The sequence below is a fragment of the Zootoca vivipara genome, chromosome 13 (genome assembly GCF_965207765.1).
Source record: "Zootoca vivipara chromosome 13, rZooViv2.hap1.1, whole genome shotgun sequence".
NCBI lineage: Eukaryota > Metazoa > Chordata > Lepidosauria > Squamata > Lacertidae > Zootoca > Zootoca vivipara.
In genome coordinates, this window is record NC_142596.1 from 14,022,601 (window position 1) to 14,045,686 (window position 23,086).

At 43.3% G+C, this 23,086-nt stretch overlaps 1 protein-coding gene across 1 annotated transcript in view; it reads right to left on the bottom strand.

Moving 5' to 3' along the window:
* Nucleotides 1-3,343: 3,343 nt before the first annotated feature.
* ATP8B4 (ATPase phospholipid transporting 8B4 (putative)) overlaps nt 3,344-23,086 on the bottom strand; it is a 110,382-nt gene continuing 90,639 nt past the window's right edge. The window contains exons 22-29 of the mRNA XM_088657239.1: nt 20,798-20,939; nt 17,364-17,547; nt 14,240-14,463; nt 11,918-12,001; nt 10,292-10,537; nt 9,975-10,113; nt 7,145-7,275; nt 3,344-6,211 (exon numbers count right to left, since the gene is read on the bottom strand). Coding sequence (XP_088513365.1) covers nt 5,933-6,211; nt 7,145-7,275; nt 9,975-10,113; nt 10,292-10,537; nt 11,918-12,001; nt 14,240-14,463; nt 17,364-17,547; nt 20,798-20,939 — 1,429 coding nt within the window. The 3' untranslated portion in view covers nt 3,344-5,932. The remainder of the gene's footprint in view (nt 6,212-7,144; nt 7,276-9,974; nt 10,114-10,291; nt 10,538-11,917; nt 12,002-14,239; nt 14,464-17,363; nt 17,548-20,797; nt 20,940-23,086) is intronic.

Below are 23,086 nucleotides of genomic sequence, written 5' to 3' on the forward strand. Positions count from 1 at the left end.
AGCTAAAGCAAACAAGCAGTAGATAAATTTGGATGCAAAAATGTTTGCTAAAACCCTGTTATGGACACAAATCTTTTATGCGGTTATGCCTTCATAAATACATAAGATCCATAATCTCTTTACTAAATGCACAGGGACTCTCCTCTGGCAGAAGTGGTTCCAGGGTAGTGTTTGGCCGCTGACGAATTTTCATGATAATTGTTTTTACAAAGTAAACTGATGCAGAAGCGTGGAGAGCTAAAAATTGCTGGGCAACATATTCGTTAATATAGTAAAACCTTTCCAGGTACATTCAAAACATCAGTGAACAAAAGGCTAAAGTACAAATAACATTTGCCGTGCTCTTCTTGAAGTTGTGGTCACTTTGTCTCTGGGGTGTTCAGCAATGCAATTATCGGTTGGCTTTCCTTGCATCATGCGATTTAATTGCGTAAGGAGTAACACGCTGTACCGCCAGCCTGCATAGAGTGTCCTCAACAGGTTTCAACCTGGCAACTTGCATCCTTTTAACTCGCCTTGATGAGTTGACAGTGAAGTTGTTTATGAATCTCACCCAGGTTCCATCTGGACACTTTCACAACATTTATTCCGTAATGTAACATAGATGCTAGCCTAGGGGACAGCAAACTCAGCAGGGGGCCAGTCCACTGTCCTTTAGACCTTGTGGGAGGCCGGACTATATTTTTTTGGGGGGGAGGGGGGATGAACAAATTCCTATGCCCCACAAATAACCCAGAGATACTTTTTAAATAAAAGGACACATTATGCACACGCTGATTCCCGGACCGTCCACGGGCCAGATTAAGAAGGCAATTGAGCCGGATCTGGCCCCCCAGGCCTTAGTTTCCCTACCCATGTGCTAGCGGCCTTACTGTTGGCTATACTACTACTTTTATTAATAATTTTATTATTTATACCCTTTCCCCAGCCACTCTGGGCGGCTCCCAACAGAACACTAAAAACAGAATAAAACTTCAAACATTAAAAACTTTTCTAAACAGGGCTGCCTTAAGATCAGGGCTGTAGCTAGGGGTTGGTGAAGTGGGCCCCCGCCAGGGGCGTATGCGGGGTGGGGGGATAGGCTAAAAAATATCCATAAATAAAAATATAGCTTATTGCCTCATAAGAAAAGGATTTAAATAGAGGGTGAATTGAATGGGTGGAAGGAAGGGGGTTGGTGCTGGAGGAGAGGCGGAAAGAACTAATTTGTCTGTGGCTAGGGGATGCAATCTGGATGGTTCTGCCAGGGGTGCAAGATCACTTAGCTATGCCTCTGCTTCAGATGTCTTCTAAAAGTCAGAGAGTTGTTTATTTCCTTGACATCCGATGGGAAGGCGTTCCACAGGGCGGACACCACTACCGAGAAGGCTCTCTGCCTGGTTTCCAGCTTTGAATACCCATACTGAAATTCAGAAGAGCATTTGAAGCTGCCTTATACTGAGTAAGATCATCAGTCCATCTAACTCAGTGTTATCTACTCTGACTGGCAGCAGCTTTCTAGGATTCCAACTAGGTGGTCTTTCCAAACCCTATCTGGAGATGCTGGGGATCGAGTTTGTAAATTATTCGATGCTCTGCCACTGTGCTACAAAAAAATAATAATCCTCAAATAAAATTGCCTTCTGCTGAGTCAGATTATTAGTTCAGCAAGCTCAGGGACGTCCAACTCCCAAGAGGCAGCGATCTACTCACAGAATAAAAAACTGGCAATGATCTACCCCTTTTTGGGGGGAGGGTCAAGATCAAAGTTGTTGAGCTTTATTTAGGGAGGTATCTTGACCTTTTTTGGGGGGGGGGTTCAGGTCAAAGTTGATTAGCTTTTTTCAGAGAGGAAAGACAAAGTTGTTGACCTTTTTTTTAGAGGGGCATGTCAATAATGTTGAGCTTTCTTTAGGGGGGGGGAGTCGCTCCGCAAAAGATCAATCAGGGAACAAACAGCCTGACAGCAAAAACTCCATCTTCCATTCTAGCGATCAGAAATTAAATTGTTATAACGAAAGAAAAAATGCAATGGAAAATCACATACAATTTTATTTTGCTCTCCAGCACCATCTGGTGTTGCGTGTTTATAATGCATTCAAAACATTGTTTTTAAATAAATAAATAATGTAATAATAATTTTTTATTTATACCCCGGCCTCCCCGGCCAGGGCCAGGCTGAGGGTGGCTAACACTGAATATAAATTGCAAGAAAACGTAGTAGAAAAAAGAGGAAAAAACAGTTAATTAAAATACGGCTTAAAATTCAGGTTAAAATGCATCCTCATTTTAGTAGTAGCCCATAAATCAAGACCATAAAGGGAGGAAACATCAGATATTCACCCGAGTCAGCTATCCATGCTGGTCCTACATGGGCCAGCAGAAAAGCCAAGGGGAAATTTATATACCAAATCCCATATAAGGGGTCAGAGTGAGTCCAAGCCAAAGGCCATGCAGAACAGCTCCATCTTGCAGGCCCTGCGGAAAGATGTCAAATCCTGCAGGGCCCTGGTCTCTTGTGACAGAGCATTCCACCAAGTTGGGGCCAGTGCTGAAAAGGCCCTGGCCCTAGTTGAGACCAATCTAACCTCCTTGAGGCTCAGGACCTCCAAAGTGTTGTTATTTATGGACCTTAAGGTCCTCCTCGGGGCATACCAGGAGAGGCGGTCCCGTAGGTACAAGGGTCCTAGGCAGCATTTTTTTATACTGAGAATCCCTTGAAAAGTTTCTAAAGAACTCCAGGAGTCTTTAGAGCACAGTTAGAGAGCCACTAAACCAGTGGTTCCCAGGGGGCAGTAGGATTACCTGGGGGGGAGTACTAAAAGGCAAGGGGTTGGCAGGGGCCACAGGATGCGTAACAGACTATCAGGATAAAAAAATTCCTTCAGTAGCACCTTAAAGACCAACTAAGTTTATATTTTGGTATGAGCTTTCGTGTGCATGCACACTTCTTCAGATACACAGATACACTGAAACAGAAGTAACCAGACCCTTATGTATATTCTGTTTCAGTGTATCTGTGTATCTGAAGAAGTGTGCATGCACACGAAAGCTCATACCAAAATATAAACTTAGTTGGTCTTTAAGGTGCTACTGAAGGAATTTTTTTATTTTGCTTCGACTCAGACCAACACGGCTACCTACCTGTAACTAAGACTATCAGGACTTTGAGAAGGTGGCCTCACTGGGTCAAGTTAATCAACTGTGTAATATTTAAGTGCATGCTGAATAATTGTGCAATTTATTATTACAGTCTTGAAACTGTATTTTATTTTCCTTAGTGGGTCATGCAAACCACGATTCTGTATAAAAAAAATTATAGGGTAGGGAAGGGGGGCACGGTAGACGAAGCAGAACACCAAAAGAATACACACATAGATTGCTTGTATGTTTAAAATAATTTATTTGTAGAAAATATTGAGTATATACTGTACATGACTGCAGTAGAAATTTAACAATATATACAAATTCTTCATAGATAAACGTGTTTAGAATAGAGTCAAAGCATGAGCATGGTTTGAACTGTGGAAAGGCTGCATACAAATAAAATTATGTATATTTATGTCTCTAGAAGAGCCTGGGTTCAATCCCACTGTTCTCCAGATTAAAGAGCCAGGTAGCAGGCTCAGAAAGTAAAACCCTTCTTTGGAGAGCTGCTGTCAGTCAGAGCAGACATTACTAGTCTAGATGGAAAAACAGAGGCTGACCAGGCACAATGCAGCTTCCCACATTTCCTAAAGGCAGTTAATTCTGCCTATTTCAGCGAAGACAAACTGGGTTCAAAAATTAATATTAATATTAATAATAATAATAATAATAATAATTTATACCCTGCCCATTTGGCTGGGTTTCCCCAGCCACTCTGGGCAGCTCCCAACAGAATATTAAAAACACAATGAAACCTCAAACATTAAAAACTTCCCTAAACAGGGTTGCCTTCAGAAGTCCTCTAAAAGTCAGATAGTTGTTTATTTCCTTGACATCTGATGGGAGGGCGTTCCACAGGGTGGGCGCCACTACTGAGAAGGCCCTCTGCCTGGTTCCCTGTAACCTCACTTCTCGCAGGGAGGGAACCGCCAGAAGGCCCTCAGAGCTGGACCTCAATGTGCGGGCTGAACGATGGGGGTGGAGACACTCCTTCAGGTATACTGGGCTGAAGCCGTTTAGGGCAGGGGTCCCCAGACTTACCGGGCTTCGGGCCGGTGCCCGCCGCGCCGACTGCGCGGCGGGCCGGAGGGCAGGGAAGTGCGCGCGCAGCGGGCCGGAGGGCGGGGGAGTGCGCGCCCGTGCGCATACGCACACGGTCGGGAAAAAATAGCCGAAAATCGCTTGTGCGCATGCGTATGGGCCTCCCCCGACCCGGAAGTGCATCGGAAATGACCTCTTCTGGGTCGGGAGAGGCCCATACGCATGTGCACAAAGGATTTTCGGCGATTTTTTGCTGACTTTGAAGATCGCCGCCGCGCCGCGCGCCGTAAGAGCGGGCGGCGGGGGTCGTCGCGGGCCGGATTGGGAGGCCAATTGGGCCGCATCCGGCCTGGGGGCCGTAGTCTGGGGACCCCTGGTTTAGGGCTTTAAAGGTCAGCACCAACGCTTTGAATTGTGCTCGGAAACGTACTGGGAGCCAATGTAGGTCTTTCAGGACCGGTGTTATATGGTCTGAGCGGCCACTCCCAGTCACCAGTCTAGCTGCCGCACTCTGAATTAGTTGTAGTTTTCGGGTCACCTTCAAAGGTAGTCCCATGTAGACTACTGCAGTAGTCTAAGCGGGAGATAACTAGAGCATGCACCACTCTGGCGAGACAGTCTGTGGGCAGGTAGGATCTCAGCCTGCGTACCAGATGGAGCTGGTAAACAGCTGCCCTGGACACAGAATTGACCTGCACCTCCATAGACAGCTGTGAGTCCAAAATGACGCCCAGGCTGCACACCTGGTCCTTCAGGGGCACAGTTGCTCCATTCAGGACCAGGGCATGCCCCCCACCTGCCTTCCCCCTGTCCCCCCAAAAGAGTACTTCTGTCTTCTCAGGATTCAACCTCAATCCGTTAGCCGCCATCCATCCTCCAACCACCTCCAGACACTCACACAGGACATTCACCGCCTTCAATCTGTGCTGTAGCTTGTTTACAGCCAAGGGTTAGAGACAGAGGGTTGTTTTAAAGCAAGTTGAATCTGGTACGGATAGGCAGATGCAACAGCAAAAGAAGGAAAATGTATGTGCATATTGTGGTGGAATAGATTTGGCAGGTTTTTGAAGCATAATGAAAACTTGCAATATTTAGTAATCAGAAGTAATAGGAATATGGGTGTAGATCCCCATATATGGTACCTCTCTCATATCCCCACCAACCCTCTGGGGAAAAAAAACACCACACCAAAGTATTAGGTCAGTGGCACAGCACCCGCCTTGCCAGCAGAAGGTCTCAACTTCAAATGGGATGCTGAAAACGGAATCTATTCCCAGTCACAGTATATTTTATTTATTTATTCACCTCTCTCTTTAAAAGCCATGTTGGCTGCCTGTGCCTGTTACACCATCAGGGGTGTACAGTCAAACTGAGTGAGAGGATGAGTGCATGAGTTAAATCCTGCTCTGTTCATCAGGATTCGATGCAGACCCCTCCTAATTCAGGAAGAGATTTTCCTTGGAATCCCCTGCTAAAATGAAGGTGGAAGGAACTTTTATCTTAGCAACACCTTGCAAGCAGGCTTCGGGACCTGAAACCATTTTGCCTCTTATGTAGGGACGTGGGTGGCGCTGTCGTCTAAACCACTGAGCCTCTTGGGCTTGCTGATCAGAAGGTCAGTGGTTCAAATCCCACAACGGAGTGAGCTCCTGTTGCTCTGTCCCAGCTCCTGTCAACCTAGCTGTCTGAAAGCACGCCAATGCAAGTAGATAAATAGAGTGTAAGTATTCTGTGCAACAATAGCACACTCTTTTGTTCCACATACTCAATGATTTATAGTCTTACAGTTCTTTCTCAGCTGAATTTCACACTCCGATGTTCTCTTGCGCAAGTTCTCAATCCAGCTATTCTGCATAGTTTTTCCTATCCCAAATACTGAATGTATATTATTGACACGCATATTCTTTCCAGATGTTATAAGTTCCCCAAAGCCTTCTTGGTGAGAAAAGGCATAAGCCGATCTCCGCGAGCTAGCTCTGTGCGTTTGGTGAATCTGGACCGGTAATGGACTCTGTTTCTTCTGAGCCCTGTTCAAAATATGTACCTTTAGGAAGGAGGGGGGGGGGAACAGTTTACAATGATATGGAAAATTATCTTCCTTTTGTAAACACTGGATAGTTTTCAGATCTGAATTATATTGACAAATCCTTGACAGATCAGTTTCCAGTGGAAAGGCCAGCACCCTGTTGTTTGAGGAAAGGCATAGGAAGCACAACTTCCGATTTCAGCCACACCTTTGCCAAACCACAATTCCTAAATTTAAATGTATGTTGTTGCCGCTACTGCAAGGATTCCTTTCCCCAGTTACACTGCTTTCACAACGCTTTTGAAATGCGAAAGGATATTTTTTATTAAAGCCGTTGGCATATTCTCTGCAGCATTTTCACCACTCTGTTATATATGTATGGTCCAAAATAATAGAGGACCTGGTGCACAGATAAAATCACCGCTGTAATATAATCAGGGTTCTCAAAACTATTTTAGGAACATCCCCAGACTGACATTAAAGGGAGAGCTTGGACATGCATAAAGTGGGAACCACTCCATGCTGGAAAATATGTCCGCCACACTGTTGACATGAAAGCAATCTTCTCTTGGGCATCAGGCTCAAAAGGGGACAAGTTCTCCCAGTTTGAAGCAGAAGGGCCTGGGCATCTATGATGTCACAAAGCACTTTTCCTAATTTTCCTGGAACAGTTTTTCTGATTAAAAATGGATTGGAACTTTTTAAAAAAGTACTGTGTGATCATTTAATGCAGGCATCCCCAAACTCAGCCCCCCATATGTTTTGGGACTATAGTTCCCATCCCTAACCAATGGGTCTGTTAGCTCGGGATGATGGGAGTTGTAGTCTGAAAACATCTGGAGGGCCGAGTTTGGGGATGCCTGATTTCATGCAACATTTGCCAACTTGAACCCAAAAGGTATACATAAGAGGGATTGGAATTGCTTTAAATGTTTCACTGCTGTGGCATACCTGATCACTCAATGTTGGGTTCAAATCCACCTTCAGAAAACGAAACGCTATCACAGGTGCAACGGAAGCTACAGTGGTCAAGAGAATGATGAGCCAAACATTTATCTGCTCCAAGGAGTTCCAAGCATTTCCTGTATCAATACAGGAGAAATAAATATTTTGGTAGGAATACCAGTTGGGTGGGACAATAGGACATGCTAAGCAATCTTTAATTCCTTAGGTTAACACATGATTCTGATTCTAAAGTGCTTAGATTACGCGAGCTATACAAAAATGCAGAGAGAGAGGGGGGGGGAGAATAAAAGAACATGTTTTTGCAACATTGAAAAACGTGACATCATACAAAATTCCACACATATTTCAGAGGATAATATAGATTTAGAGTTGGCATTGTGAAATATGTAGGACAGGGAAAATGATGTCTACTACTATGTCATCAGCTTGCTTGCAACTCACTGCCAGTTCCATTTCTGTAGGAACGGACAGATTTCATCTGTGTTTCTTTTAAAACTTATGAAGACACATATAAGATGGCTACAAATTTATATCGGGGTGGTGGTGGTGTTTTTGCCAGTTTACCTTTCACAGCTTCCTTCAATGAATCCTGGGAATTTATGGTGCGAATATTACCGGGCTTAGAATTGTCTCTTAAATTCTCTCTTAAGAGGTCTCCCTCACAGAAATAAATTCCCCGAGTGGTTTAAGAGTCAATCCCTCTTCAAAGGGAACTCTGGTTTTTTTTTTACTTCATAAGTAACTACAATTCCAGGATTCTTTGAGGGAAGCCATAACTGTTTAAAATGATACAATACAGCCGTACCTTGGATCCCAAACGCCTTGGTACTCGGACATTTCAGCTCCTGAAAGCCGCAAACCCGGACGTGAGTGTTCCAGTTTGCAAACGTTCTTTGAAACCCAAACATCCGACAGGGCTTCCCGTTGGCTGCAGAAGCTTCCTGCAGTCAATCAGAAGCCGTGCTTTGGTTTCCAACGTTTTGGAAGTCGAATGGACTTCCGGAATGGATTCCGTTTGACTTCCAAGGTACGACTGTACTGCTTTAAATGCATAGGGCAGATGTGGCCACTGGGACTCTTGACAGAGGTGCCAACCTGAATAAAATATTGTAACATAACACATCACACACACACCATTTGAATGGGAATGGCCAACAAGTTTGGGGGGGCCTGGCCCCCTCAATTTTTTTTATTATGACGGCTGAAGTCCCCACAGCCCCTAAAAGGTAAAGGTAAAGGGACCCCTGACCATTAGGTCCAGTCGTGACCGACTCTGGGGTTGCGCGCTCATCTCGCATTATTGGCCGAGGGAGCCGGCGTATAGCTTCCAGGTCATGTGGCCAGCATGACAAAGCCGCTTCTGGTGAAAAAGAGCAGCACATGGAAACGCCGTTTACCTTCCCGCTGTAGCGGTTCCTATTTATCTACTTGCATTTTGACGTGCTTTCGAACTGCTAGGTTGGCAGGAGCTGGGACCAAGCAACGGGAGCTCACCCCGTCACAGGGATTCGAACCGCCGACCTTCTGATCAGCAAGCCCTAGGCTCAGTGGTTTAACCACAGCGCCACCTGGGTCCCACGGAGCCCCTAGGAGTTGGCTAATGTAGACTCTGGCACTGCACTCACCTCTAGCTCCACCTTTGTTTCCGTTGCCCCTCACTTCCCCACCTCTCTCTTGCCCTGCCTCACCTTGGCTTTGCCCCCCCCCCGCACCCCCGTTTGACAGAACTGGGTACGCCATCCAACAGTGACCTCTCTTTACCATGGCTTCAGCGCACAATGAAAATAAAGCTGTTTGGACACATGTCTGGACCATCAGCCTATTTATATTTGTGTTGGGATGTGGTAGATACACACTTCCTAGCCTCCTTGGTGATCAAAGTCCAAGGGGAAAGGCAGAACACATCAGCCAAGATGGACTGGAAGTTGTTTAAGGGAGCTTCGTCCAAGGTTTAGATAATGACAGGTATCCCTGTTCTGGAGGGTGTCCAGCAAGCCCCAGCTGTTCTCAGCGACATAAACTTGTTTATCTCAAGGGCTTCAAATGGTAGGAGACAGTTCCAGGCACCCTCATTTTAAGGGAAGCATCTTTGCTTCCTGTTACTCACTTTTGGCTACCAGAGCTACTTTGTGAAACAACAGAGTCACCCTCTAACATCAGCCTACTCCATCTGGGGCTTAGCGATTCCTGGCAGTGCCTTTTGCAATAAAGCTTTCGGGTGAATGACATTCTCCAACAGTATGCAGTCTTACTGGGCCTCTGGAGAAGTCTCATCAGTGGCTGCCTCTCAGTGCTGGAAAAATTATCCTTCCTCAGGGACAGGCCAAAATACAAGCCCAGGAATTTTTATTTATTTATTTAAATAAACTGGTGCCAACACCCAAGGATATGCTAGAGACTAAACCACTGAGCCTCTTGGGCTTGCCAATCGGAAGGTCGGCGGTTCGAATCCATGTGACAGGGTGGACCCCCATTGCTCTATCCCAGTTCCTGCCAACTTAGCAGTTCAAAAGCACACCAGTGCAAGTAGATAAATAGGTACCACTGCGGCACGAAGGGAAACAGTGTTTTTGTGCACTCTGGCTTCCGTCACGGTGTCCCTTTGCACCAGAAGCGGTTTAGTTTCCTGCTGGCCACATGACCTGGAAAGCTGTCTGTGGACAAACGGCGGCTCCCTCAGCCTAAAAGCGAGATGAGTGCCCCAACCCCATAGTCTCCTTTGACTGGACTTAACCGTCCAGGGATCCTTTACCTTTTACCTTTATATGGCTACCCACACGAGTATTTTTTTTTCACTCAGTGCTTCTTTACTCACCTACAAAAGGGAAGTGGTTGGGAAATAAATAAAAAATGCCATCACTGTGCATTGCAAACAAAATGGCAAAATACACAGCGATGCTACCCCAGATGAAGAAGTGATTGATTCCTGTCCAATAGCTGGTATCGAGTGCAATCTGCAAAAGAAATAGTATGCATTTAGGCATGGAGGTAACAGTATTAACACATACGGTTATGAGAGGACATCAGTCGTACATATTTCTCTCAACACTGTATTACCACATAAAAATTTGAAGGGAGGGGGAGTCTCAGTAATTAAATGATTATCAGCTCTCTCTTTTTTCTTCTTTTTACCTGAACACTGACCACTATGATCAAAGAGGTTGCGACTGTGACTGCGAAAGACTGGTAGTCGGCAATATGGTTCCCATCTTCTCCAACTGCATCATAAAAAGCACCATAGGGGATGAAGAAAAGAACAACCGACGTGTAGATTCCATGTGCTATGCAGATGAAAAATCTGCGCTTGTTGAACAAGAGATTTAATTGCCCAGGTTCATACAGCTTTGGGAAATGGAGGCAGCTCTGCTCATCGACATCCTGCAAAATATGCATTCACTTGAGTTTTAACAGCATCATGACGTCCAACACTGGTGTGTTGTTAAATTCAGTAGTTTATGGGCATGTCGGAGGCAAAAGGACTTTCATTTTCAGCATGGCCCCAGAAGCAAACCCCAATACCTTTTTATTTACTCTTTTTAATATCTACCTACCTACCTATCATCTACCTATCTATCATCTATCTATAATTTTTTATTGGATTTACAATCTAATTTTACATTCACACATATAATAGAATAAAAAAAGTGTAGAATTCTCCAAATTCTCAGACTTCCTTCCTCCCCTCCATGGAGTCCGCTAATAACCATTTCCCACTGCAGATCATATCATCCTCTATTTGTCCATAAAATTCGATTTAAATCCATAGTTCTTTTCACATTGCAAGCGTTATTTCAATCCTGCTAATGTTTTTAACTGTTCACAGTGTTCCCTCAAGTAAATTACAATTCCCCCCCAGTCCTTGTTAAAGTTTTTATTATCCTTGTTCCCGATTTTTCCATTTTAGCCATCTCAGCATACTCTTTTTAATATCAATGTCTTTTTAATATCCAATGGTCAAACTAGAGATTACATTAAATGTGTGTGTTATGTACTGAGCCTGGGTCCTAGAATAATAGGCTAGTAGGAGCCTAGAAGGCAGCAACCTGATTGGCCTGCAGGAGCAGCCCAATCAGGCCACAAGAGGAAGTGAATCAGTCTATCACTAGAACAATAGGCAGGGAGGATACTAGAATGCTGTATCCAATTGGCCTGCAGGAACAGCCCAATCAGGCTCCAGGAGGAGAGCAGAATCAACCAATCACGTGGGACTCATTGTGAAAATAGTGTATATAAAGCCAGATGGTTTTTTTTTTTGGGGGGGGGAGATTTAATCACTGTTCCTATGAGCTGAAATAAAGAGCATGAAATCATTACTTGGCTCGGAGTATATATCTGATGCTACCCAAAGCAGTTGCCGTCAGCAGAGACGGATTTAGGGGAGCACAACCGATTTCATAACTGAAAGGGAGACTGTGCAATACAGATCTTATGAGGCACAAATTCTTGCAATTAGACTTGCAATTGCCAGGTGCCAAGAACCTTCTGTTCCTCTGGATCCCAGACACCTTTAACAAACTGGCTGCATGCTGTATCCTTAATATTTGAAGCCTTCCACCATGGCAGATTTAGTTTGTAATCTCAGATCTTAAGGTTAGGCATAAACTGGGACCATAACACCTGAGTGTTGACTCCAGATTCAAACCAAATCTGGCTTCTTCCCCTTCCAGAGGGATTGCTCTTTATATTTTCCTGGGCAGAGAAGTTGCTGGATGGACTGTGCTGAAGGCAGAATAATCTAGAATATGCCAAAATGTGTACCTGATCAAACAATCCCATTGCTAGTACAGGCAGAGAAGTATATACAATGTTGAAGAGGGTGATAAACCACTGGTCATAAACAGTCTGGAAAGATAACACAAATAGCAAGTTAAAAGTATGCTCAGAGGTGTCACCTTTCAAAATAAATAAATAAATAAATAGTACTGCCCCCTTTCATAATTTATTCTTTTTCTTGCGGGCACAGAAGCAGAAGGGAGCCCAGATCCCCAGGCTTTGAATTCTCCTACAAAGTTCGGCGTAGGCTTATGCCTAGGTCTTCTTAGCGTTTTGGTAAGCAGGGAGCCTAGCGGATAAAGTTGTACAAATAGCAAATTTGTGATATTCTCTACTTTAGACATTCCACTCTGCGAGACGGACCTCCTAGGAACCGGTCTCGTAAAAGTCACAGTTACTCATATCTTTGACATTCCTGAACTTGTAATGGGATTTATAAACACATAAGAAGCAGCATTTCAATATAAATGGGAAGTTGCCCTAATCATCTGTTTCCCATTTGGACAATTAGCAAAAAAAAATGCACTGGAGAAATGAACAGAGTTGAACAGCGAGTATTCTTTCTGAAACATTAGCCAGCCACTGCATTAACCAATGGCTTTGGGGAATAACACTGGGTGGAGTAAATGACTCTTTCGCAGATAATCATGATCTAGAAGGTTATCACAAACCTCTGAGAGTAGACAAGAACTCCCATGCTATTAAAATAAAATAAAAAAAAGCTTTTCACCATGAGTTTTTATATGCAATTAAATTAAATTAAAAATATATTCGTGGACAGGATAATTGTTTCCACATTTTGTTAAGGAAACTTTTCCTTGAAGCCCTGTTTCACAATGGCATATTGTCATAAATAAGATAAATAAAGCTAGGAGACAAAATACTTGTAATTGGCTTGAGACCTTACTTTCTGAAGATGCAGACAAGTGTATGGGACAAGGCAACTGATAAACTCTCGTTAAGTTTAAGAACATTGGAGGCAGGCAGGAGCATATTGACCCGACACATGTATACTGGTTTTTGACTGGTTTTAACTCATCACAGCTTCTTCAGTGACATGCGTACTCTCAGCATCTCTAGGTAAAGCTAGGAGACCCCTGTATGAGAACTGCTACCAGCCCGTGTAGGCAACACCAAGTGAGATAAGCTCCCTATGTTCCTAGTCTGAGCAACAAGCAGACTCAGGTCATTACTATTACAGAGGTACCTTGGTTCTCAAACACCTTGGTAATCAAACGCCTTGGTTCCCAAACGCCAAAAACCTGGAAGTAAGTGTTCCGGTTTCGGAACATTTTTCAGAAGCTGAATGTCTGATGCAGCTCTGGGCTATTGCTTCCAGGGTGCCTTTCGAACATATTGGAAGTCAAACGGACTTCCGCAACGGATTAAGTTTGGCGCTTTTGTTTTTGCTATTTATTTTGAGTTTTTGAGGCTTTTTCAGTTCATTTGTTTTTGTGACTGTGTGGAACCCAGTTCAGCTACTGATTGATTGATTGATTGATTGATTGTGTGACTGCGGAAATGGATAAAAGCCCCCCATCCAAACAATGACTATCATCAGTGCAGGTAAGAAAAAAAATAATTTTAATTTTATCATCTACAATACTGTCTTATTTCTTTTATAGTACAGTATGTTGATTATTGCTTTCATTTTGTGGATCAATGGTCTCATTAGATAGTAAAATCCATGTTAAATTACTGTTTTAGGGGTTGTTTTTAAAAAGTCTGGAATGGATTAATCCGTTTTGCATTACTTTCTATGGGAAAGCGAGCCTTGGTTTTGGAACGGACTTCTGGAACGGATTAAGTTTGAGAACCAAGATACCATTGTATATTGTTGCTATCTTTCCTCACCCATCCAAGCCTTCCTCTTCCTTCTATTTAACCCTCTCTTTCCTGTAGCAGTCCCCAATGTACCTCAACTCCCCTCCCAGGTTTAGGAGACAGTATGGGGAGCAACAGTCAAAAATTTATACCCTGATTTATTTTGATCTACTGTATTTGTTTATTAAAAAACAAATAGTTGATGATACTTCCACAAACTTTAGGTAAAATTCACTTTTCAGTAGACGAAATAACCTCCATTTTGGAGAAAATTGTAAGGGGGGGGGTCAACACACGCAGAATTATTTATCTTAACATTACAATGTTATATGGGTTTCACTGAAGCATCTGAACAATTAAGTGTGTTTGTTTTCTGTCATCTACTAAAAAACCAGAAACAGGCTTTAAGAAACTAGTCCTATTAAACGCATAGGTTCAAACGTTTTGTTTTCTGCTTTGTGAAGCTAAGCGCCGAGAACCTACCTGGGCTGAAAAGCCACAGAAGAAGCCAAACCAGAAATGGACCAGAGTGAAGGCAACGTTTTTGTAGAAGAAGTAACACAAGAACTTGCACATCCGGAAGTATGACCACCTGCCATGAACAAGCAAGAGTCTTTGAAGGTATCTGAACTGAGCAAAAGAATAATCACTGTTCAGAATGGCCTGACTGCCTTCCTGGCCACTGATGCCAACACCTATATGGGCACCTGCAAGCAAACAAACAAACAACAGGGAAATAAATGAAAATGTGTAGCATTAAAAAAACCCAACAACCTGATATGCTCTCTCTTTCTATTTTTGTCCTTCCAGGCTGTGGTGTCTTAAATTCTGTTTTCTTTCTTTCTTTTTATCTTAGGTTGGCACTTATTTTGGTTAACAAATCAATATAATTTTAAAAAAAAACAATCGAGAAGTTAAACAAAGGCCACTGAACATATCTCAGAGGGTAGATCAGCATCTGCTTTTCCTGCAGAAGATCTCCACTTCAGTTCCCAGCATCTCCAGGTAGGGGAGGGGGGAGAAATGTGATTCAGTTTGAATTTACATGTGAGCTTACCAAATTCATACTTGCAAACCGAAGCACAGTTATCCTTCAGAATTCACACTCATTTTTGTTTAGCCACTCAACCGTTGTTTACAAGAAATGCAGATATTAGAAGGAAGTGTGAATAAAAATGAATATATATGGGAAGATAACTTATCAAAAATGTATTTTATTAGGGGAAATTGCTTGCAAAAAAGGTGGATATTAATTCGAATATGCATGCAAAAATATGTTCATGCTACAATGATTATGAATCTTCATGGAGATTCTGAAATAAGAAATAAGATTGCTACAAAAATGTGGAGACCTGAATTTAAGATCAGAAAAATGAGAAACTGACAGATCCTAGCATCCTTACCTCCAGGTGGGCAAAGACTTCCTATCTGAAACCATGGAGAACAGTTGTCAGTCAATTTAGGAATCAACACTGAGCTAGCGGTCTTGATAAGTATAAGTATAATACAGCTTTCTATGTTCCTATCTTTGTACCAGCAGCAATTCAGCCTGCAAACTTATACTCACTTAGGGAAGGAGGATAAATTCTATTCAGTTCACATTTAAAGGTGAAGCTCCCTAATTTGCACTTTCTGAAACAATACAAGGACTGAAATACAGATATCCAAAATTTGCACTTCTCTGAATTTTGCTATGCGATTCTCTAGCCAAGTAATGTGCAAGGAAATGTATACACTGAGGAAAAGAGTACATAAAAATGCATGGTTTTTTTGTGTGAAAATAACATACAAAATGCCATAAGGAAAATTGCTTTGCAAAAACTGCACACAAATGTGCATATTGGGACAAATTTTGTATTACATCGCTGATGGGTTTTCCTGAGGACTTAAAAACAAAAAACTGCAAAGTGGTGCTCTCTTTTTTAGCAAGAGAACAAACCATATTTCAGGAGCATTATCAGTGCTGCATATTAGGGGTTATTCTAATGATGATTACTTCCCATGGTACCTCATTATACTTTGGAATACTTCACCAACTGGAACATTAACCCTGTTTAATTTGGATTGCCTGTGTACAATTAGATGATACTCAAGAGGCTAGAGATCATATTTGTAATGTTTGAAGTCCTATAGTTCACTAACATTCCTTTAGTTCTTGCCAATGTTGTTTTAGAGGCCCAAGAATTTAAAGAACCTTCTTTCTGAGCATTCTAATATGACAGATAATTCAATGGAAAGATCATGTAGAAGAAGAATACCCTGTGGCAACCTCTCCATTCAAATCCACCCTGAAATCTAAATTTAAGAGGTTCTTAGTCTTCTCCTTGAGGTGTTAACTTCCCATATATATAAGACTCATTTGACATGGAGGGACATTCTGAATGGGCACAATCCCAAGCAGGGTTGTCCTAAGCATATGCGGTGCTGGGGTGCAAAAATCCACCCAGTCCCCCTCCCCCCAGTTGCCCAGTCCCAGGCGTGCAGGAGGGCAGAGTCGGCCGGCCACCTCAGCGTCTCGCTGGCTTGGTCGCTCCCAAACTCACGGCGCAGCCGTCCGCAGCAGAAGAGTCCGCCGTGGCACTCCGACTGACGGACAGGCTCATCCCCAGACACAACTCTCGGCCTGGCGCCCCTGAAAGCCCAGCGCTTGGGTGCCCCGTACCCTAGCGCCTATGGGTAAGACGGCCCTGCTCCCAAGTCCTATACATCCAGCCAAACATATAATAATAAACAGAAAATAATCCTGAGGGTGTCCTACAAATGAGCCCTGCAATTGGCTGCTTGATACCTTCATTTGCACAAAATGGCTATTCTTATTTGGTTTCATCAGAATTTCTCGGTTGACAAACCCCATTGAAATGCATTTCAAATTGTCGACTCTAGCAAACTATAAACATGCAACACTACTTCCTTTATTCCCTACACAATATGTATCTCAGTCTGCCATATCCTTTCTAACACCTGGCACACCAATCCCAAATGCATATCCTCCTAGGGCCTACTAAAAAAGGACCCCTGACCATTAGGTCCAGCCGTGACCGACTCTGGGGTTGCGCGCTCATCTCGCATTATTGGCCAAGGGAGCCGGCGTATAGCTTCCAGGTCATGTGGCCAGCATGACAAAGCCGCTTCTGGCAAACCAGAGCAGCACGTGGAAACACCGTTTACCTTCCCGCTATAGCGGTTCCTATTTATCTACTTGCATTTTGATGTGCTTTCGAACTGCCAGGTTGGCAGGAGCTGGGACCAAGCAACGGGAGCTCACCCCGTCACAGGGATTCGAACCACCGACCTTCTGATCAGCAAGCCCTAGGCTCAGTGGTTTAACTACAGCTCCACCTGGGTCCCTCTAGGCCTAATAGGTAAAGGTAAAGGACCCCTGGACGGTTAAGTCCAGTCAAAGGCGATTATGGGGATCTCACATCCCTAATGGATGCATATTGACCCAAGTCCTCCTGTGCATCACTCCCCTTGAAAGCAAAGCAAAAGGGATTTTCTCCCCCAGAGTTTCATTATTCTTCACATGAAGGGATACTTAAGAAGTTTGTTGTGATAAATAGCTGAACTTTCTCACCATTCCCAGCCAGGGTATAGAATATCATCTTACTTTTTATCATGCCAATATCGTTGGCTCCATCTCCTATGGCCAAGGTGATGGCTTTCTTGTGCTTTTTAACCAGCTCCACAACCTGCGCTTTCTGCAAGGGAGTGACTCTGCAGCAGATCACAGTTTTACAAGCACACGCAACTTCCACGAACTCATTTTCCAGATCAGCCTCAAGTGCATGAGCCTGCGAACAGAAAGGGTTATCCATTAAACAGCTGCAAATCAAGAGCCCAATGAGTGCTGCCACACCATTTGTTGTTGTTGTTGTTGTTGTTGTTGTTGTTGTTGTTGTCCGACATGATCATCATCATTGACCTGCATCTCCCCACATATTTCCATGGTAATATATTGCTTCTGGTCAAAGTCATTGGGGGCCACTTTGTGCAGATACAGAAATGATGGGTTTGTTGCTGGGTCATATTAAGACCTTTAGAGGCCCCGCACACTGAAAAGATTATGGCATCTCTCACATGCATAATTTAAAATACTAAACCCTAAAATTCTAACAAATAAAAATAAAATACAACACATGACAGGGTCTGATTTCCTTACATTATTTTGATCTACATTAGTAGGACGTTGCCAGGTTCACAAAGGGATAAGTTACCGTATTGGCCTGAATATAAGCCTCACTTTGTTTTCAAATTCTGACTGTGGAAAGTTAAAGTGCGGCTTAAATTCGCAACCTTCCAAAAATTGGCTTTTACGATATCACTGCTGAAACAGACATACGGTAAAACGGAACGGGTGTTAGTGCCTGCATAATTTTAAGGGAGCAGCTAATATTTGGGTATTCCCCCCCCCTTTGAATTTAAAGGTGTGGCTTATATTTGGGTGCGGCTTATATTTCGGCCAATACGGTATAAAAAGAACACAGGAAAATCTCTCTCTCTCCCTCTCCCTCTCCCTCTCCCTCCCTCTCTCTCTGTGTGTGTGTGTGTGTTGTGCCCCTGCTCTAAGCACATGCTTTCTCTGTTTATTAGGTATTCCAGCACTGGTTTGATGACACTCCATCCCATATATTTTTTGTTGCTTTGGGTTTTTTACTATATGTTGCTGGGGCTATGTGGGGGAGATATAAAAAGGTAAAGAACCCCTGGACGGTTAAGTCCAGTCAAAGGCGACTATGGGGTTGGGGCGCTCATCTTGCTTTCAGGCCGAGGGAGCTGGCGTTTGTCCACAGACAGCTTTCCGGGTCATGTGGCCAGCAGGACTAAACCGCTTCTGGCGCAACAGAAGACCATGACGGAAACCAGAGCGCACGGAAACGCCATTTACCTTCCTGCTGCAGCGGTGCCTATTTATCTACTTGTACTGGCATGCTTTCAAACTGCTAGGTTGGCAAGAGCTGGGACAGAGCAACGGGAGCTCACCTCGTCATGAGGATTCGTACCGCCGACCTTCTGGGACATGGGTGGCTCTGTGGTCTAAACCACTGAGCCTCTTGGGGGAGTTATAAGCCTCTAGCAGACACACATTCCTTGCAATGTCTCTCCAAGTAAAATCCAAGAAAAACATTTCAGAGCCGAGGACCTTTAGCATAGAACATGCAATAGAACATTCTCAAAGTGAACATTACAATCAATATTCTAAGCATATGAAGTTAGATACTGAGCATATCCATGGAAAATATAACAAAACACACGCACACAGCAAAGACTTCTCCACTCCAGTCCACACACACCCTGCTTGTCACTGATAGGGCAAGTTCAAACATCAGATTGGTGGCCGGCTAGGGAGGCGAAGTCACCATGGCAAAGTCATTTCGCCCCCTGGGTTTGCTGCACTGTTGCACTGTGCCACAACTGCCACTCACCTCCTGACCAAGTAAGTGGCCATTAGAAGCACACACAGAGAGGGGAGAAAAATGACAACTCTGTTTGGTTTATAAAATAGCCAACCTACACGTTTCAAGCCAATGTTCTTCTTCAGGTAGCAAAATATTGGTAACAATTGGCCAAGGCATACCTGGTGTGTATTGTACACACTTTTCACTTTAATTTATAATTTTTTTGGAGATATTTTTTCTTTGATTTTTTCCAAGTATAAAGTTATAACAATACCAAATACATATCCATATTTAGAGAGTTCTCTGAATCTCCAGACTTCCCACCCTCTCCTCCATGGGTCCTTATTGTCAACCTTTTCAATCACATATTATTTCATAATCCGTATGTTGTATCCCTCCATATTGTCCATAGTGTTTGTTACATTACAGGTGTTATTAAAATCCTACTAATGTTTTCATCTGCTTATACAGTGGTGCACTTTCATTTTTAAAAGGAGTGCACAGGCAGGCTTGGGGCAGATTCAGATTGTGGAAATTGCATGAGAGAATGAGCAAATAACACCCCTCCCCATCCTTTTTAAATTTAAAAACAAAACAGGATTTTGAGATACGGATTTCCTTCATCAGGTGTGGTTTGGCCTTCAGTTTGCCTACCACAAACACATACCAGACTTCTAAGCCAGAGGTAGCCAATGTAACGGCCTCCGGATTTTGGCCATGATGGCTGCGGCTGCTGGGAGATGGAGTCTAACAACATCTGGGATGCAGGAATGTAAGTTATATTTGGGGCTCCCACCTCCCATGTCTTTGTAATAACTCCTCCTTTTTGGTGCTTCTCGTTGGGTTGAGACCTTCTCATATTCTGTTATTCAAAAGTGCTTAAAGAGATGCTTCTTTTATAATTTCTTTTAAGTGTAAAAGGGAGGGCAAAAAGATCAAAGTGCTTGTAGCAAGCCCCCTCCCCCCCTCCCCGTATGTGCCTATACAACAAGTTACATTCAAAGTTCAACTGCAGCTTTTAATGGTCTTTGCAATTCAGAAGAGCATTTCAGATATTTGTTCCAAGATCTGGAAGCTTACCAGCGTACAAGAACAGCTATAAAAGTAAGCTTTTCTTGTGTTATGACAAGAACCAGGTTTCTTAATCAAAGCCAAGTGTTTTGGTATCCCTGTAAAAGCTGATATTTAGAGAAACCACTTGAGGCATCTTAATGACATTAATTTGGTACAGTAATGACTTTCAGGTCAGCCTGTGCTCTCAAATAGCAGACATCAGGAATATATTCATCCTTACGCCCTTTGCCTCTCCCTATTGCTTTTTTTAAAATGTAATTTGCAATGACTTGTGATATTCTCTTCATAGAAGTACTTAAACAATACCAGTGGGTCAATTTCTAATCAAGACCATTAAAAAAAAGGGGGGGAAGCTGCACCGAGTTACTAATTTGATTTCCATCACAAAGCCATCCAAAAGTTAAGATGTCATATCTAATTGGTCCTTACAACTCAGTCAGCCCTTGTGTTTAACTTTCTTGTGAAATAATTTTGGAGTTTGGAGAGGAATCTGTCATGGTTAGAACACCAAAAGCACATGATTATTAGCAGCGGGAAAGAAAGTGGAAAAGTCCAGAAACGATTCACTTACAAGGCTATGTCCATTTATTACTAAGGCATAATCAGAAGCGACAGTTCCTTCCAAGTTTTGTGTTGATTCTTGGAGCTTTTCATCATAAGCACGTCCATCAGAAATGTCCTTGCTCAGCCCCAAAATAAGATCTTGTGCTTTCCTTAAGAAAAAGAAAAAACATCAAACAACAAACAGATATTCAGTTGTATGGGAGAACCTTGAAGACAGCCAGAGATTTGCTTGATATTTTTGTCACACCAGTCTCCATTGTGGAAGAGACAAGCCTTTGCTCAGTTTAAAAATGGCTTGCCTTTTTAGCACTAGGAACTGTGGTGAGAGAAAGAGCTAGCAAACATCTAGATAGACCACTTTCTCCCAAACTCACTTTTTTAAAAAATAAATCTAGTCAAGGTCAAAGTCCTCAAAGCGAAAACAGTAGAGGAATACATGCAAGTAAGCACTCTAATGACACGAACAGATCTACTGAAGGGGGTGGGTTTTGTGTCAAATGGCAGGTGGAGGTCCTGCCTGCCAATGGATCTACAGTACTCGTGATCAACATCCCACAATATTTACACTCATTAGATTCTTATATTACTTATATCCTCCATGAGCACATTCACTGTTTGTTCCAATGTCTCTAACACAGGGCTTGAAATGAACTAATTCAGATTAACTACTTTAAATCAATTATATCTCAGTTACACCTGAAAGCAGTTTCCATAATTTCCAGGTGCACTGAACATGAATAAAGTTTATTTTACGTTGGAACTTTGGGGATTTTGATTCAAATTTAATTTTAATTCAATTGTGCACGCATACACACGGATTTCATCGTATTTAACTCTGTGTTTGATTTTGGTCGCTGCATTTTACCATTTTTACTTGTCTGAAAAATGGTCGCCTTATGTCAGGGGACCTCCAGGGGTCAGCAGAGAGCCCGGAAGGGTGGCACCAGGGCTCTCTCCGCTGGAGGAACCTCAGGATGCTGACGGTTCGCAGCATCACTAGGAAGGTGGTGCAGAGCCAGGGAAGGAGGCAGAGGAGCTTGGGGGTGCTGGGGGTGCAAGGAGCCAACAGGGAAGGTCCGGAGGGTCGGACCAGAGTGCTGCGGAAGGGGAGGTGCCAGTCACCAAAGCACCTGCCCAACAGTTGTCCAGCTCCGGAGGGGAGGGGGTCACAACCCCCACCCCCTCAACAACGTAGGGAGGAAAAGCGTAGAGGGGAGAGGAGGAGATTTGGGGCGCCAAGGGTGCCCCACAAGCGGCACTTCCGGATTCTGACTCGGACTGAACGGTCATGGACATTAATGCTCTGTTCTGTACATATGTATATAATAAAACTCTGTAAAAACCAGATACGGAGTTTGGAGCGCGTTACTCATGAGAAAGCAACCCAGCCTCATTACACCTTACACTGTGGTTCTCTCTGTGTATGTGTTGAGTGTCCCCCCCCCCCCCGCCGCCGCCGCCTTCTTAAGTTTATTTTATATGTACTTAGCAAACCAGCTTGTAAAATTCGAAAGGTGGAGGGAAGGGGACAAAATGCCACGGATCACGTGAATGAATCGTGAACTAAACTGTCAATTGAACTGGGGGTGAATTGGAGCTGACTCCTTTTGAAAATGAAACTGCTTTTCTTACACTGTTGCGGATAATTATGAGAAATTGAGTTTGAGTTCCTCTGGAACCAGAAACCCATTTCCGGCAAAACTGGAAGTGGAACACCAATTAGGAACACAAGCACCCTGCCCAGATGTCCTACTCCACTGCATTTTTTTCTCAAGGCATACACAAAGAAAAACATGGTATGATAAAAAAAATGTTGGCCACAGCCTCAACATTTGCAACTATAGCCAACTTCATCAAATATCATAGATTTAGTTTGAAAAATCCACCATTAAACTATTGAAACTCAATATCTTGAGTATATCAAAGTAAAAGCGAAGCTAAACTCTTTTTTGCTTGCAGCCCCAACCAAAGCCCAAGTCTGTTTTCCGGAAACCAGCAAGTCAGCAATTGCTGGCACAAGGAGAGGGTAGTTTCAGATATTACTGCATGTGGATTCACACTTCCAGTTTCCACCAATGTTGTTCTTTCCAAACAAGGAATTTGTGCATTTTGCACACGGAGAAATGTGTAGGCTCTCTAAATGTCTGAAGCCTGCATATCTCCCCATAAAGGATGCATGTAATGATACATTCAATGATCAAGCAATGGTTCTTCAACATCAACGTCATTGGACTGGTCATGTTGTGCGGATGCCTGATTATCATCTTCCAAAGCAACTGCTCTATTCTGAACTTAA